The following is a 16,307-nucleotide window of genomic DNA, read 5'->3' as shown; positions in this document are numbered from 1 at the left end:
AAAGTCACAGTTGCACCAATATATTAGAATCAAGAGGAATCTCAATTTTTTAAGCAGCTCCATTTCTTTCAGCTATGAAGGCAGCAGAGAGAGCAATGCCAACTAGCAGCTTCTAGTCCCTTCCTTTCTTCCCATTCATATGGGAGAAGCAAGACACCTATTTTCACCTTATTTATCTCACGTAAAATCCCCATCCTGCAGCCCCTCACTCCAGCATACACAGACTCTATTCTTATTCTTCTTCATTGGCTTCATTGGCTCCACCAGCTCCTCATCTGAGCCACCACACAGACAGAGAAATGCAGTGATACAAAGACCATCACTTTGCAGAAAACTTCAGCTTCTCCATCATTTCTAAGGCACAGCTAAGATAAAACAGCATGGCCCAACTAAGTAAATCCAATCTTTATTTTATTTATGAATGTTGTTTCTATCCCATATCACTTCACACAGCAACTTATGCTGTGATGCTTACAAGCTTAAAAGATGCAGGTAGTATTGCAATATAGTCAATATAATGGCTTTGACTTACACAACTCCATCTAAGAAGCCCAGTGTGTTTTAGAGAGAACAACTAAATTAGAAGATACTCTTACCATCAAGTAAATATCGGGCTATTTACAACCATTTTAAAGATGGATAAACTGATGCTCAGGAAAGATCAGCTAATGTCTAGTATTAATAGCACTCTGGAGTTCAGACTTACAGTGCTCTCTTTCAAGACCACCTTTTGCATTTCCAAAGCCCAATCATCTGGAATCACAGCTGTATTCTAATAACCTCGATACAGATTATGGATACAAGTTATGTCCATGAATAATCAAGAAGTAAACAGAGGAGACATGAACTTATAAAGTGTCAATTGCTTCCATGCTCTTGTAGAAGATCCGTGGACACACGCCCATTCCTCTCCTGAGGAGGAAACTACTCCATGTCACCTCATCCTCATCAGATGGTAAAAACACACCCAAGAAAATATCTAAGGGATCTCCAACATTCTGCAGTTGGATGTCCCAGCCCACCTCGCAATAATTTCTCTCATGGAAAAGCTCCATTATTGGCTCCATTAAGGAGCCCCTGACTCCACGTCTACGTGCTGGTGTGCCCACACACAGGCTGGTGAAGATACTGTTTGGGATTACAGCTACGACAGTGACAAGATACGTTACCTATTTCTCCAGGCAGGTGCTTGCCTCTGAAGCGAAAGCACACCGTGACGTTGAGGCAGTTCACCGGCTGCAAACCGTCGTGGCACTGAGGAGCTGTGATGTTGATGGATGCAGGCAGGAAGATGGAGACGTCCATGGTAATCACCGGCCTAGATCTGGAGATCCAGGAAGAAGTGGGATTTAGTGACAGTTCAGGAGGAAGTTTCTCAAGCAAAGGGAAATAAAAATAATTCAGTGACCTGCACAATTTCAAGCAGATATTAAAAATAAAAGAGAGTATATGAAAGCATATGAACTTTAAGACAATTAGAGTGAAATGTTCTTTTGCCTTTGCAGGGCTCTATTTTGAGAGTGATCCAGTGGCTGGCAGGTGAAAGTAGGGGACTGGGTGGTTGCAGCAGGTCTCCCATTGGGAGATAGAGCCGGGAAATGTACACCCCAGCACAGGATCCCAGCCCAAGCACTCAGCAAGCGTTGCTATTCCTTGTGGCTTCAATTCTGGACATGTTTGGGGCAAACACGCTCTTCCAAAACCAACTTGAGCAGTGAAAAAGGAGCAGCAACCAGCAGATTGGCTTCTAAGGTGGCTCCAGCAGCCACCCAGGGCCAGACTGTGTAAGCAAAGCACTTCAGGACTCGCTTTCCACAAGCCACTGAACTTGGAGGTGGGGGAAGACAGGGGAGAAGAGGGCCAGGATTGCGGTCACGCCTAATTCCTATCGACTGGAATGAGACTAATGGCAGTCTCCAAGACAGCTGCTCAGTCTCTCTTACTGCAGCCTAAAACAACAGTGCAAGTTGGTCTTTCAAGATGGGGGATGAAGATAAATTATATCCCAAGAAATACATGCGGTAAGGAGGTAAAAAAAAAAGAGGAAAAAAAGCAGGAAGAAGAATGAACTTCCTAGGATCATTTCACAGCATAGACAAAAAAACTCTTTCCAAATTCTTGGGGAGACATAAAAAAATAAATGCTATAATTTATCTAGGAAGAAATCTCTCTCCAGCTATGTCACACGGTCTGATTTTTCCTTAAAGTTAACATTCTTGGTTATTTCCTGGGGAAAATAACAATGCATTTGTCAAATGGCTATTCATGCAAGCGAGCAACACAGCTACTACCATCCACCCCACATCATGGCAGCTTCCACAAAAGCCTTTAGTATCACTTGGCAAAACACTTGTTGGCTTTGGCCAAAGAACTTCTCAAAAACTCCTAAAGGGGCAATGAAAGGAAAACAAAAATAAAATACAGCAGTTTTCTTTATCCAATCTGAATCTAAGCAGCAAGAGCAACATGCTTCCTAACTGGCCGTAGCTGTAATTAATCAGGATGGCCATAAAAAGGGTCTGCAAAGCACCAATCCCTACAGAAGCAGGCAGTGATTGAACACGTGGATTCAGGTTAGCCTCCTGTTGTGATATACATTGTTTTAAACACAACAGCAAACCTTCCAGAGTCTTTTTTTAACGGAAATAGAGCCAAGCTTTCCAGCCCTTAACAGGGTACAAGTTGTCACGTTAATTCTGCAGCTCAAGCATTTGTCTTGCCAGTCTCGCTACATCCCTATAACTTCCATTAAGATGCAGAAGTCCCCAAAGACATCAAGCTATTGAAAGGATTTTATCATTAAATATTAAAAAGTGCAACAGTGGAGCTACCAGCAAAATTAAAACTTCCTATCCTCTTCCCCTGAGCTGTGTGTGTCTCAGTCCCAAACCTACCCTAACCTTGCAATTTGATCCACGAAGCCATCAAACCTCTCTCCATGGGACACAAACCAAGCAATCACACATCACTTACACACTGGAAACAGTAGCCTAGATCCTGTGGGTATTGAAAACATCTCCATATTTCATTTCCGTGAAGGCTCTTATTTCATTATGCATTCCATAACTCATGGAATTACATTCTGGCATCGTAGGAAGCTGGCTTTTTGCTCAGATTCGTTCCCTTAAATCATAATTTGTTTACTTTATGTAAATGTAAGAATCAAGGAGCCAAAAAAAAAGATCTTCTCATAATTCAAAAACCTTTTTGTAAACAATAACCTTTTCTAAAGGGGCACTGAGCTACAATACATATCTCCTTTTGGCTCTAAACCTCTATGTTTGTTCATAGTCTTGAAATTACCAAATATTGTCATCCCTTACTATGCTGTTTAAATTAGATTATATGTTCTTTGAAACCATTCATCCCTAACGTTCTGCTTAAGAAGTAATGCAGCTTGCTTGTTCTGACCACAATAAACCAGGGAGAAAATTTCAGCGGTGGAGGGCTTAGACCACAAAACATCTTGAGAGAAAATAGATTCAAAGGGAGAACAGGAATAAAAGAAAAAGACATCAATCTCACCTTAGAAGTACCACGTTGTCTGACAAGAAGGCTCCAACAGTCATATCTGAAATTTTGGTAATGTTTAGACAGTTACAAAGGAGTCTGACAGGCACAAAACTCAGTTTTCTTACACCAGTTAGGACATTGGAGAGTATTCATTTAAAAACAGATTTTTCTCACCAAAATCAGTTGGTCCCTTAAAATATGAATATGTCAAAAGTGTTTTAAGTGTAGGATTGGGTCTGTGAAGGTGGCCCACTTGCAGCTCATTATCTTCTTTGTTATTACTAATATCTAATTTTGATTTTCTTACGTTTATCATTAAGACTAAGCAGCTCCCAAGGAAGTTTCTACCTTGGCAGGATAGCAGCATTCTCTGCCAGGTACCTCAATCCTTTGCCAGTATCACCCCAACATCCAAACCAAGCAGCCAGCTCCAAGTCTTAGGGGAAGCTCAGGCTAACAGGGAGAAAAGGACAGATCCCGCATGCCGCTTCCTGCAGTTGAGGGAGCCTTAACCAGCAACGTGGCCTGCTGTTTTCTGAGCTATTTCCCTGCTGTTGTGGGAAGAGCAGACGCACCTGGATATCCATTGCCATCCATATCGACTCCCCCTGATATAGACTGGCCAAACATCCGTAGCTTTGGGCTTATTGTCTGCCCAGACAGCTTCTGCAAGAGACAACACACAAGGGGAACTAGTCAGCAACACAAGAAGCCTCTGACAAAGCTTTTGAGCTGAAAATCAAGTGATTTTCAAGTCCCCAGAGCTTTCCTTTTGGCAGGCTCAGCCCTGCGCCTCTGCCCACTTACATTGCTCCTACACGGGACGCTGCTCCCGGCATGTGGAGCATCCGCCCCAGAGCAGGGGGCTGCCAGAGGGCACTTGGATTAACCAACACACCTAAAGGAGGACCCAAGCAAAATAAAAAGCACATCAGGTAGACTTCTTGTAGGAAGAAGAAAAATGTGCTCTTGAGATTTTCTTTTTTTTTTCCTTTTTTCTCCCCCCTCACATTACCTCCCTTTAGGTAAGCAGAGGTTTCACTCTATATCTTAAGAAAATTGATGATTTAATGGAAGAGAAAATCCTGCACAACAACGTCTTTTCACTATGTTTGCCAACATATTCAAAGTCAAAACAATTAATTTTCATCTCCACTTGGAAATTCTGGTTTTCATCAGTAATTATAAAGTATTTTGTGTCAGTATGGAAGCTGTATCTCATTTCTGTCTCCCCAACCCAGAGATTAATTAGCTTCCAAAATAGCTTTTTTTTTTTTAATTACTAACACGAAAACTTTCTCTAGATGGTTCGAATTGTAAATACTTTTCTGTCAAGCAAATTAATATACCAAAATCTCATTTTCTATGGCAATCTGATGGCTCCCAGCTCTTACCCATTATGTGGTCCCACCAGTGTAAGACCTTAATTCAAACTAGGATGTGATGCAAAAAGAAACCTATCCCAGTAAATAACTCCTAGCTGTTGATGATGCTTCACAGCTTGTGAAATGTTGCTAGCTTTTCTTGGCCCAACCATAAAAAGTCATTAATATTTGACAGAATGACAGACAGGAAATTAATCAAAAAAGTATCAGTTGAGCGCAAAAAAAAAAAAAAAAAAAAAAAAAAAAAAANAAAAAAAAAAAAAAAAAAAAAAAAGATATCCTGTAGTTTTGACAGCCAGCTTAAAGGGAAATCAGTGCTATGCAATGTATAGAACTCCACTTTCCTATGCAAAAGCAGATAAAATTAAGACAATTGGAAGTCAACTTCCTCCTCATTTAACATTTACATCAGGGAGTGCAAACACATTTTGGGGGGAGATCCCAGTTCGGGTGGTCAGTCTCACCTACGAGGGTCCCATGAGACATTTGCACGTTATTACAGTCCAAAAAGCAGAGGTATAACCCTGCTCTGCTTTTGAGTGCCATGACTGAAAACAGCAGACCCCAAAGCCTGGGCAGGCAGTATTTATTTAGCACAGAGATAATGTTGCCAGCCAACTAGGCTGCTCCCACTCACAGCCATTACTAAAGCTGCACAGTGGATTGGAGGACAGAATGCCCATCAGCAATTTAAATGAAGAAAAAGGGGAAAACCACATAGTTTCTTAATTTAAACTGTGGAGCAGTATGTATGCATATGTATATATGCATGTATAAACACACACACATATATATGTATACAGTGAAAGCATATACCTTGCATGCCTGCACATCTCAGCTTATTTTGAGAAGGAAATCCGGAGCATTAAGATGACTCAAGGGTATAGTAATAAGATACTAAAAGTTTTTCACCTCTAGGTTCAAATCCAGGGCAAGCAGGTCAAGAGCTGAAGTTGCTGCACAGCTTTTTATGTGTTGTATGCAGGAAATGCATGAGTGGCATGTTCACTGCCCTCATACTAGGAGCACTGGCCGTGCACACTGCCACCCCTATCTGGACACAAGCTAAGGAGGGGAATTAGGTCAAGACTGAGAGACCAGGGTATCCTGCCACCTTCTCGAGCTGTGCTCGGTCCCACAGGTCCCTTGCACTGTGCATGCCGGCCTCCCTAGCAGCGGAGGTGGAGGCAAAAAGGGAGATGTTTTATTTGTCATGCTGCTAATCTGGCCTCTATACAAAATGCGAAGTTCCCCCCATGGAAATGGAAAGAAAAAAGAAAATCTGATTCTTTTCAGCAAGAGCTGCAAATCTCCAACATTTTAAAAAGCCAGAGAAAGTGCTCGAGGACAGCGGCTCTCAGCAGAAACAGGGCCAAGCTTTCCACATATCACTAATCTGTGCATTTTAGAAGTAAAAGAGGCATTTAACTACTTGCTACTACTAAAAAGTAGTGCATGGCATAGACAAGGTAAAAGGCAGAAGATCAGTGCTCTGTTACAAGTCTCCAGTATAACCACTGAACCTTTTAATTCTGCTTAAACTCATTTACTGAGAAGGCTCCCACCCAGCAACAAAACAAAACAGCTCAAACTTCAAACACATGGAGGGTGGGAGGAATCAGGCTCTGAAAAAAAAACAAAGAAAAGTGCTCGCCAGAGCCTAGGGGACACGCGCTGGGCAGGACGAGCGTGAATTTATCTTCTCTATTGCCTGGCTCATGTGGCTCAGTTGCACTGAGTCATACCCAGGGCTTTGCACCGGGCTCTGTAGCATACTCCAACCTAGTTTTTATTTCAAAATATTGGTCAGGAAATTGTAGCCCACAGTGCAGTGTAATATATTATCATATTGGAATAAGAGGGCCAGCTAGCTGGGTAAAGAGGTTTCTACAGGGAAGAGAAGAGAAACTTAGTGCCTCTTTTCCCTTGACATCCCTGCTTCTATGGGAAGAAAGAGCAGCCTACTGACTATCCCGTGGTCTTTCCACAACTTGTATGTACCCTCCACCTTCCTCCTCTGCAGGGCTGCTGAGGGAATTCAGACCCTAAGACTCCACTTGCACCAAGGAAGAAGCCACAGATGCAAACTGTAACAAAAGATGAGGAAAAAAATCTCTTAACTAACACAGCTTGGTCTCCTAGTGTGGATATGGGCAAGCTTTGGGAGAAGCCATCTGCAAACCATGACTGAGAAAAGGATGTGTCTTTAAACTGCATGAGGTTACCTATGAAGGGATTCACTTAGGAAAATGCTACTTACACTGGAAGACAAGGTTCAGAAAAAATCCCATCACCGTGTTTTACCCCTACATTCAGTTCATTCCTTCAGGCCCCAGGTGAGTTCCTTCACATCTGTGTATCACCTAACCAGCATTACGTACCATAGAGTATTGAGGGACGATACCATTGGCATCTCCATGATAGATATACACTGCTCCTACGAAGTTGTCCTCCTTAGGTGCCCCAATGGCAACATCTGAAGAACAGCAGAGAACACAAACATTTCAGAATCCATTCCACTGTTCCACTTTTTCCCAATTTTACGTGCCAACTCTCCACAGGAAGACGACTCAACATGATGAACATGACCAGCACACTCCTCATGTCAGCCTGGCTACATAAACTTGTTTGATTTAATGATGAGCTCATGCTAAAATAAATTAAAAAATACGCAGATGTATATGAACTTGTACATGCATGCGGCTGTGTGTGTGTGCCTAATCACAAACATGTGTTTTTGTTATGAAAATGTTTGCACATCAACCAACAGTCATGCTCAAAAAGGCTATTTTAAATCCTTTCATATCAAAGTCCTCATCCCAGGGGAACTTCTGCTTTGCGAATCAAGACACAATTGGCAAAATGTATTTAATGTAGCACAAGGATAGGTTTGCTTGAAAACTCAGAGTTTCAAAATAAGTTGGCTACATTAAATGGATAGGAAGGTAAAAAAAGTGTCTGCTGAAGATGCATTTTCAAATTATGTTGGATCTAATTAAACTGCAAGCCACTGCAGAAAGAACGATCCCATCTCGCATTCTCCTCTCCTTGTTGGAGCTAGTGGTTGATTACCCAGCTGCTGAAAGCAAATTCTTCCTGTTGGCTTCACACCCACAGTCTCAAATCACCCATAACCTCTTGATTGCCAGATCTGACGCACTAGAAGCAACCAGCGTGTAGGCACCACCTCAGAGGAAGAATGTGCCCTTCACCTGTGTTGGCAACGTGCAGTGAGGTTTGTTTCGGCATGATGTAGAACTGCACCCTGAGTATCTTGGAAGAAATAAACCCAGGCACACACAAAGGAAAGCAGTCATCGCTCCTAAGTCCTTAACTGGGCTGCCAAAAATTGGGGCAGAAAGGTGCCAGCGTTAACACTTCCCCCTCATCTACAGTTATCCCAGCAGAGGCCCTCAAACCAAATCACTCATGAAAGGAACAGGGATACAATAAAGCAAAGAACAGAGATTCGTAATGGAGTATACAACAACAGTAGCAAAAAGCTACTTCTTAATTACACTTTATGATAAGAAGCATAATTGTGCCCAAAAAGCTGGAAAATAACATTAAAAGAACAGGAAAGAAGAAGAGGCCAGACATACATTCTGCTCTGTTTGGGTAGTGAGAATTTAAAGTCTTTCATGAAGCACACAAAAAGAGAAGAAAATGTCACAACACAGAAGCAAACCAGAACTAATGAGACAGTCAGGTATAGCGTGTATGTAAGACAGCTAAATGCTGATCAGGCACAGCCAGCTAGGAAGGGCTCTAGCAGGCAAAGCACACACATGCAAGACTCTCTTTGGATGAAGCCCAGCTGTTGAACGGGTCCAAAGGAACGAAGCCACATGGCACCAGCCATCGGTGTCCCAGATCTGCCAGTGTGCAGGAGGAGGGCAGTGGCAATGAAACACTCTTCTTTAAGCCCAAGAGAAAGGTGCCACAAGGAAAAGGCACTGACCTGGGAAGCCGTCGTCGTCGATATCGCCAAGGGAGGCCATGCTCTCCCCAAAGTGCGCGTTGTAGGCGCTGTCACCGTCCAGCACCAGCTGCTCTTCCAGGACTCCCTAGCAAACAGGAAAGAAAGCAGGCTCAGAAAAACACACACAAAAAAACATGAGCCCTAATAGACACGAGGCCTCTTCATGGGAACGTGCACACACACACACACACTCACAAATATATATGCTTCAGGAAACACCTGGGGCAGAGCTGCAGCCTGACTTTTGCCCTACCACTGAAGCCCCAGTGAGCACAAATTACTTGAGCACTGTAAATCAAGAGGGTTAAAATAACATAAAATAATAATAATAATAATAATGACAAAATCGACTCCAGCTAGCCCATCTGGGTCTCTCAGGGCACACTCTACAGCCATAAATGGCATTTCCAACATATGGAGCCATGCTAAACAGCAGTCTCCACAAGAGGCAAAGTCCACAAGAACCAAGGATCTGAAAGCTCCAGCTCGATGCGAGCAGGTAAACAGACAATGTGCCGTGAGTGATAATTGTAGTAGACAGACCCTTTGGGGAATTCTGTACTAAAAAGGGAAAAAAAGGCACAAGAATACACTGATACAGGAATTTATTCTTTCTCTTCTAAAAAAAATCCCTTAGTGATGGCCAGTTCCTCAGCACTACTAACCCGTTATGTTTGACAGTGCTCAGCTTTAATTGAGCAGCCTTTTTTAAGAGTCGGTGAGATTAAAGTTAGGCTGTTTTTATTATTATTTCTAAAAATAAAACTACTTTGTCTTTTAGTTTGGGATTAAAAGAAAAAAAATAAAAGCACAAATGATCAAATGATGCACCTAAATGCTTATAGTCAGAGGGTATGGTGAGTTCATGAAGGTTTGCAGATCCCTAAATGTAACAGCCCAGAGCTAGCTTTACTGGCAGACTACATCTGACAAATGAAACCCTCAACAAAGGCTGATTCTGTTAAACCCCAATGAATCTGGAAGAATTTTCCCCTAAGCAGAGAGCATTTGAGCAAATTGAGACTTTTTAAGCAGTGGACAGAAAGATTAAAGCAACCTCCCCAAAAAAGAGTTGTCTGAAATGAAGAATAAGGAGATTTAATGAAATAAAGAGAAAGGGAAAAGTTCAAAATACAAGCAGCTTTGTACCCCTATGCCATGAGAAGTCTTGTAAGGATCTGGTATTTCTTGCCCACCCACTTTCGGGTCAGATCCATAAGCTTTCATTTCTTGCAGTGTTTCCTCAAGGGGGAAGCAACATTTCCACAAGAAAACAAAATTCAGTTATGCAACCCAACTTTGTATCCACCTCAAGGGTTGTTTTGTTTTGTTTTGCCTTCCTTTGTGAACGCGGGTAAAATACCCTCTGAAACATGTAATAAAATCCTTGTCTTGGCTGCGGGGAATTGCTGACTTCAAGAAAATCCCACATACTGAAATTGAAACACAACAGAGGGGAGCTGGGGAGGCCTGGATGTGCAACTTGTCTCTTTGCAGTCTTCATAGGAAAGGGGAAAAATGGAAGCACATTAAACCAAGCATCATGATGCCTCCTGGTATTATAGTGAATTTTTCTCCAATGCACTGCAAGGAAGCAAAGGTAATTTTACTTCCTTCTTAAAGGAAGTAAAATGAATTCCTATTAACTTCTTGATTGGTCTTTTTTACACAGTAAAAACACCAAAAAATATTTCAAGTACATTCTCACTGGAGGCAGGTTATTATCTTTCACATTCTGCATCCTCTTTTGATGGACTAACAGCAATGCTGCAGTATAAAAAGTTGGCTAAGCTGTGGATGTAGCTGAAAAGATAAGACTCATTTACAGGAATATTCATAATTGAAGATAAAATCACGCCAAAAGCAATTTTGAAGTCTCTCAAATGCTGTCTATAGGACTTCTGCATGAATGCAGAAATAACCTCCCTACATAAGAATTCTTAAAATACTAATAATACAAACCAATTTAACTTCAGTTTGCAGCAACAATCCCACTGAGGCAGCAGGTTTGGGACCCAAATACTAAATAAAAGCGAACAATCATTGTCTTCCTATAAATACACTATAGTAATGATGTTGTTTTTGCTGATGCAAGAAAGCTCAGGCTTTTCCAAGACGGCCACTGGGTCATATGAAATTCAACAGTTTCAGCTAGAATCAAAGAATCAAGAATCAAAGAATCAAAGTCTTTCATAAAAGACATAATGTAAAGAAGGCACAAATTTAACTTTTGATTGCCCTTCACAGGAGCTCCCAAATCCTCACAGCTTTTTTCTCAATTTGCAGTTTCCAATGACTACCCAAAACACAAAGCAGAACCCAGTCAAAGCCGCTGACTTCTCCTCAGTTTTGGCATCCAAGTTACACAAAGTCACAAACAGCGCCAAGTTTCAACACAGAACCAGCAGCTTTCCCAGACCTCCTCAAAAGATTCACAGCTCTGTAATGAATGTGGGCTGGTATCTGGGAGAACACGATAGCAGACAAGTTTTCCATGACTTCATATTTGCTGGAGACACCCAAAATGCCACCACTAGAGACAGGGAGTTTCTCCAAGCAACACTGGGGCCACAGGAGCATCGGTCCACCCAGGCCCACATCCTCACCCCTTCCAATTCATCTCCTGCACATACTCACATTGCCTCTGTTGATGTAGACTGTGACTTGACCCTCGTCCCTGATCTCGGAAAACATCGGTGCTCCGACCAGCAGGTCTGAAAGTCCGTCCGAGTTCAGATCAACTGCACATAAGGAGGAGCCAAAGTAAGAGCCCATCTGCAACCAAGCCGAGTCACAACAAAGCGTTCAGTATCTGCCCACACACAGGAGGAAATCATTTAGGCTCAACTCTCTTCTTATTTTTTTTGTAATTTCAAAGGACGACTTGCTGCTTTATCACTCACAAGCAGCCCTACACAGAAATCCTAAGGGATACTTCTGGCAAGAATTAAACACTTTACTGTAACAGCACATTAGTTTGCACAGTTTATATGGGGAATAACACACAGTGGGACGTGCTGAACTGAGACATTTAAAGAGCTTCCTAGGACTGGCTTTCACTTGTCAAGTACTTCAGACCAGGAAGAGGTGAAACGCGTTTCCCAAATCAAGACTTTCAGCCCTGATGAATGATTATTCATGTGGATTTCCAAAAGGGACCTGAAGTTGGGTAGGCCAGATGTTCGTGGATACCCTGCCCCCTCCTTTTAAATAAACAAATAAATAAACAAATAAATAAATAAATAAATATCTCTCAAAAAAGAGCTATCTAAAAATCATCCCTACTCTGAGGGATATTTTTTTCTCTTCTCTCCCTCCCTTTTGTCTCTCTGCAACCTTCAGACAGAGGTATTAGTCACGGGCTGACATTAGCCCTTCCTCTCACATAACACACACAACTCACAGTGCTGTGGAAAGATAACTTTCAATAGAAAGTCTTTAACTGGTACAGAAAAAGCTAAGTTACATCCAATCTTTTGTTAGAGCTGTTTGATGTAAAATTAGTTTAAATACAACGAATTAATAAATAAATAAAGAGATAACCTTTCACATTTGAGACTGAAAGCTGTTTAAATATCAGGAAAAAGATGAGGGTACAAAGTAATTATTTAGGTTAAAAAGAACGAATCCTGCGTTCATTGCATATTTTTAAATTCCTCGTTCCTAATTTCTGTCACAGAGCAAAACCCACTTAATTCGAGCCAGCACTGTGGAGACTGACAGGAGATGAGCAGCAGCACCTCTGTCCTTCACTGTCTGCCAGATTTAAAAGTTGCTAAATATATATAGTGGGGTAAGTTAAGGATAGAGTTTCAGTTTATAATACAGATTTTTGTGTCCATGCGGGTTTAAGGTCAGACCTCAAATACCATTTGATTCTAGTTATTCTGTAGCTCAAGTCCCCTTGTGGATCTTTTATTTGTTTATTTTTTTAATCCACCAGTGTTTTAAAACAAAATTCTCATGGGTAAGGAGTGAAAGTTCTTAAAAACATTTCACTATGAATTCAGGCAGTTTTCAGGGAAAGGCTATTATTTAGCCAACTGCAACATCACACATCTGCAGTTCATGGGTAAGTTCACGATACTGTGAGAACCTGAAGTCTGTGCACGTAACATTTGGAACATGGCATTGCATTTGTTTTTGGCATTTGATTTCCTTGTTCAGTCCCTCTCAAGAAAAAAAGTGAAGGAAAAGAATGCTGCTTTTAGTGCCTGTGTGACCAAAATATCCCAGCAATGAACTTTCACACAGGGTTTTGTGGGAGCTCACGGCCAAGCAGTGCTGACTGCCGAGCACGCCTGGAGATATTGCAACCACAGAGCAGAGAAAGGTGAGTTGGGGCAGCTTCTCTCAAAATAACCTTCAGTTTGGATTGTGTAAAATCCATAGAAGACAGATACTACTGGGGAAGATGGAGGTGACAGTCTGGAAGTATACAAAGGATGTAAATGCTTAAGTTTTTAAGTTAGAAACAAGAGTAATACAGTTAAATTTAAAAAGGAAAGTTGTTGGCTGAAACCTGGAAACTTCCTGATAGTTCTGTTTATGAGGCTGAGGAAGGACTCTCCCAGAGCACATCCTCAGGGCCATTTAAAAGTCAATGGGGAAGAAATGAACAGGAAGCAATCAAACACAGGAGATGTCCTGGATGAGCTGGAAGGTCTCCTCCTTTCAAAAGGTCTGCAGTTCTGCTGGGGCAGAGCAAGAGAAACTGTGGAAAGACCTTAAAACATCCAGCTCTGTGTCCTTGCAACTTCCACCTACCCCAGCTTCTCAAGAGTGTTTGAACATTCAAGGTCTCTCTTTGGCTCTTGGGGGCAGAAGGGTTTCCCACTCATACACAAACCCCACAGGGGAGCTGGAATTCACTGGAATCCACTTTTTTCTTTCTTTCTTTTTTTTTCCCCCTAAGTCTAAGGCATTAATGTTAAGAGCAGCAGGCAGGGCTGATTCATGACAGGAAGAGGGAAAAATCATTCCCTCTTGATGCTCCTCAACAAAACAGCTTAGCTCTAATAGCACCCCAAGACAGTGAAAAATTGGAATGGGGAGTCTGTAATCAGCCAACTACACCTGGTCTGCCCAACAGGTTTAAATCTTCTGGGAAAATAAGGAGAAACAGAATTATCTTCACAAGCCATGAAGAAGTGCACTAAAAGTGATTCTCCAGGACAACCCTGCCACTATTTCCCCTTATCTCCTGCCCCCCAGAATGAACACAAGCATGCTAAAAAAGCTCACCTTTTTTCCGGAAGCCTGGAAAATCTTTATTAAGGAGCTCGACCGCCTGTCTGTTCTGAAAATATAAACCTGAAAAGTGAAAAAAAAAAAGAAAAAAGTTAACTCATACTTAGCAATACTAGCTACAAAGCACAGCATTGGTGCTTTTGGCACCTCGAGGATGGGTGAAACAGGCACAACCCGGTCCCAGCGGCCCTGGCCACGCTCCCCCTCTGGAAGGGGCAGCCCGCACACGCTGCACGGCCAAGATGAGGACACTTTAGGAGTTTCTGCTCCAGCTTTTGCTAGGCGGCCAGCAAATGCACATGCGCCGTTTCCGCCTGAAGCCATCTGTAAGTTAGGATGGGAAACAGCAGCACTGCGAATTTCACTCCTGCTGGCTGTGTTAGCATAAAAACGGTTCTCTTTATAGAGGATTAGGACCTCCCAGTGTAATTATACGAAAGCTCACCCCAAATGTGACTGATCTTTACCTCTGGGCTGCTTGCCACATAAATTAATTTCACTATTGTTTGCAGTTACTCATTCATAAACGGCAGCTTTGAGCCCAAGGTTTACTTGCAGATGGCTCCCCTTTCATTTACTACGGTTTACAAGATTCATACAAGGCTGATGGATACAAGATGGCAAATGAGCCACCGTGGGTAAAGTCAAGAGTCGCTGGCTTTGCCATTAGAGTGGTGGGAAAGCTTGAAAGCTTGGATAAAGCCCAAGAAATTTCTTAAGCTAAACAAAAGCAAAGAGACTCTTAACGTAAGGACTGTACATTCCCCAGTATGGACATAAAAGGTGATGGGAAGTAAGTTGTAAAGCAGTGAACTATCCAAACATAGTCCACTTGTTGCTTGTTTCTGTCGGAGAAACTGTTTAACCAGGAATACGCAGGGACAGAAATATTGATAGAACTCAGTGGCAGGTCTCGTACTGTAACCAAAACCTACAAACACATGGCTTGTAAAAAGGGACCCGCTTCTGCAGAAACTTGGGCTCGCTCCACGTGTGAAATCCCAGGCTGCTTCCCAGCAGATGCCTGTGCAGGCAGAGGAACTGAGGATCCCTCACATGCAAGGGCGAGCGGTGGAGCCAGGCACTCAGTATGGCCAGGTTTGCAGTGAGTGTCTTCTTAAAATAACTATTTTGAGGATTGAGTGGGAGAGAGAGGAAAGGGAGGGAGGAGGAAGGTGAAGCACCAGAAGGGACAGGTGGAGAAATTCAATGATTTCATCCAACGACCTCACCTCTCCCCTTTGGGGCACAGGGCTCTAAAATTACTTGGTAGGCAAAAATCTCTTGTTGTTTCAAACCTGTGGGAACTGAACAATGCTATTTCTTTTCCCAGCTGCCTCTGACCACGTTATTGTTTGACAAAAAGCCACACCTTTCCGATGCCTCCGTCCTGGGGAGCTCCTCCTACAACGTCCGTGGTTGTGGGCTGCGAGAAATGACCTGCTGTCACCGCGTATCCTGAGCGGGAGACGGGTTGGGATGGCAGAGGAGAGAGAAAATAAATGAATAAATAAATAAATAAGTCACAAAAGGAAAGAGGAACAGCCATCTGGATCCTACTCATCAGTTTTCACAGTTCCTAAGAATTAATGTCATACAACTGTTTTGTCCAGGATGTGCCAACGTTTGGCTTGAGCACATCAGCCCCAGGAAATCACTGCAAGCTCTCCGGCCTCTTCCCAAAGCCAGAAGAGCAAAGGTATGGGAGAAACCTGGCAAGGAGCAGGTAGAGGCAAAAAGGATATGGGGAACAGTTAAGTAACCATGAATCCAGATGCAGAAAGGAAAGGAAAGCAATAAAATAAAAACATGTACTCAGACACAGGCACAAACAGAATGAAGAGACCACATCAATGAAGAGAAATATCACAGAGTGATATTCATGTCAGCTAGAAAGAGTTCACCTTCCGTTAAAAACCACTGCCCAAAAAGGCTCGGAAAATTAAGTGCCTTTTTGGTTGGGGGAGAGCAGGGGACAGACAAAGAGGTCAGAAAAGCTAATGGCTGAAGAAGATTTTTGTTTAGACAAGAAGACAAATGAGAGGGCAGATCAAAGAAAGAAAGTGTATTTGAAAGAAGATCAAAGATTGGGTCTTATTTGTTACGTTAAAATGATATATAACAACTAAAGAAGAGAATATTTTCCCTCTAAGGCTGCCCTAGGCTGTCAATGGAAC

The 16,307-nt window shown here is 42.3% G+C and overlaps 1 protein-coding gene across 1 annotated transcript in view; it reads right to left on the bottom strand.

The window, feature by feature from the left end:
- The window catches only part of ITGA9 (integrin subunit alpha 9), a 195,351-nt gene that overhangs the window by 153,894 nt on the left and 25,150 nt on the right, over positions 1 to 16,307 (bottom strand). Inside the window, exons 7-14 of the mRNA XM_026052323.1 lie at positions 15,503 to 15,588; positions 14,125 to 14,193; positions 11,518 to 11,655; positions 8,860 to 8,965; positions 7,280 to 7,374; positions 4,089 to 4,179; positions 3,526 to 3,571; positions 1,170 to 1,324 (exon numbers count right to left, since the gene is read on the bottom strand). Coding sequence (XP_025908108.1) covers positions 1,170 to 1,324; positions 3,526 to 3,571; positions 4,089 to 4,179; positions 7,280 to 7,374; positions 8,860 to 8,965; positions 11,518 to 11,655; positions 14,125 to 14,193; positions 15,503 to 15,588 — 786 coding nt within the window. The remainder of the gene's footprint in view (positions 1 to 1,169; positions 1,325 to 3,525; positions 3,572 to 4,088; positions 4,180 to 7,279; positions 7,375 to 8,859; positions 8,966 to 11,517; positions 11,656 to 14,124; positions 14,194 to 15,502; positions 15,589 to 16,307) is intronic.

Source organism: Nothoprocta perdicaria, unplaced genomic scaffold (genome assembly GCF_003342845.1).
Source record: "Nothoprocta perdicaria isolate Ctin4 unplaced genomic scaffold, notPer1 scaffold_87, whole genome shotgun sequence".
Classification (NCBI taxonomy): domain Eukaryota; kingdom Metazoa; phylum Chordata; class Aves; order Tinamiformes; family Tinamidae; genus Nothoprocta; species Nothoprocta perdicaria.
This window is presented reverse-complemented; position numbering and strand designations above follow the sequence as displayed.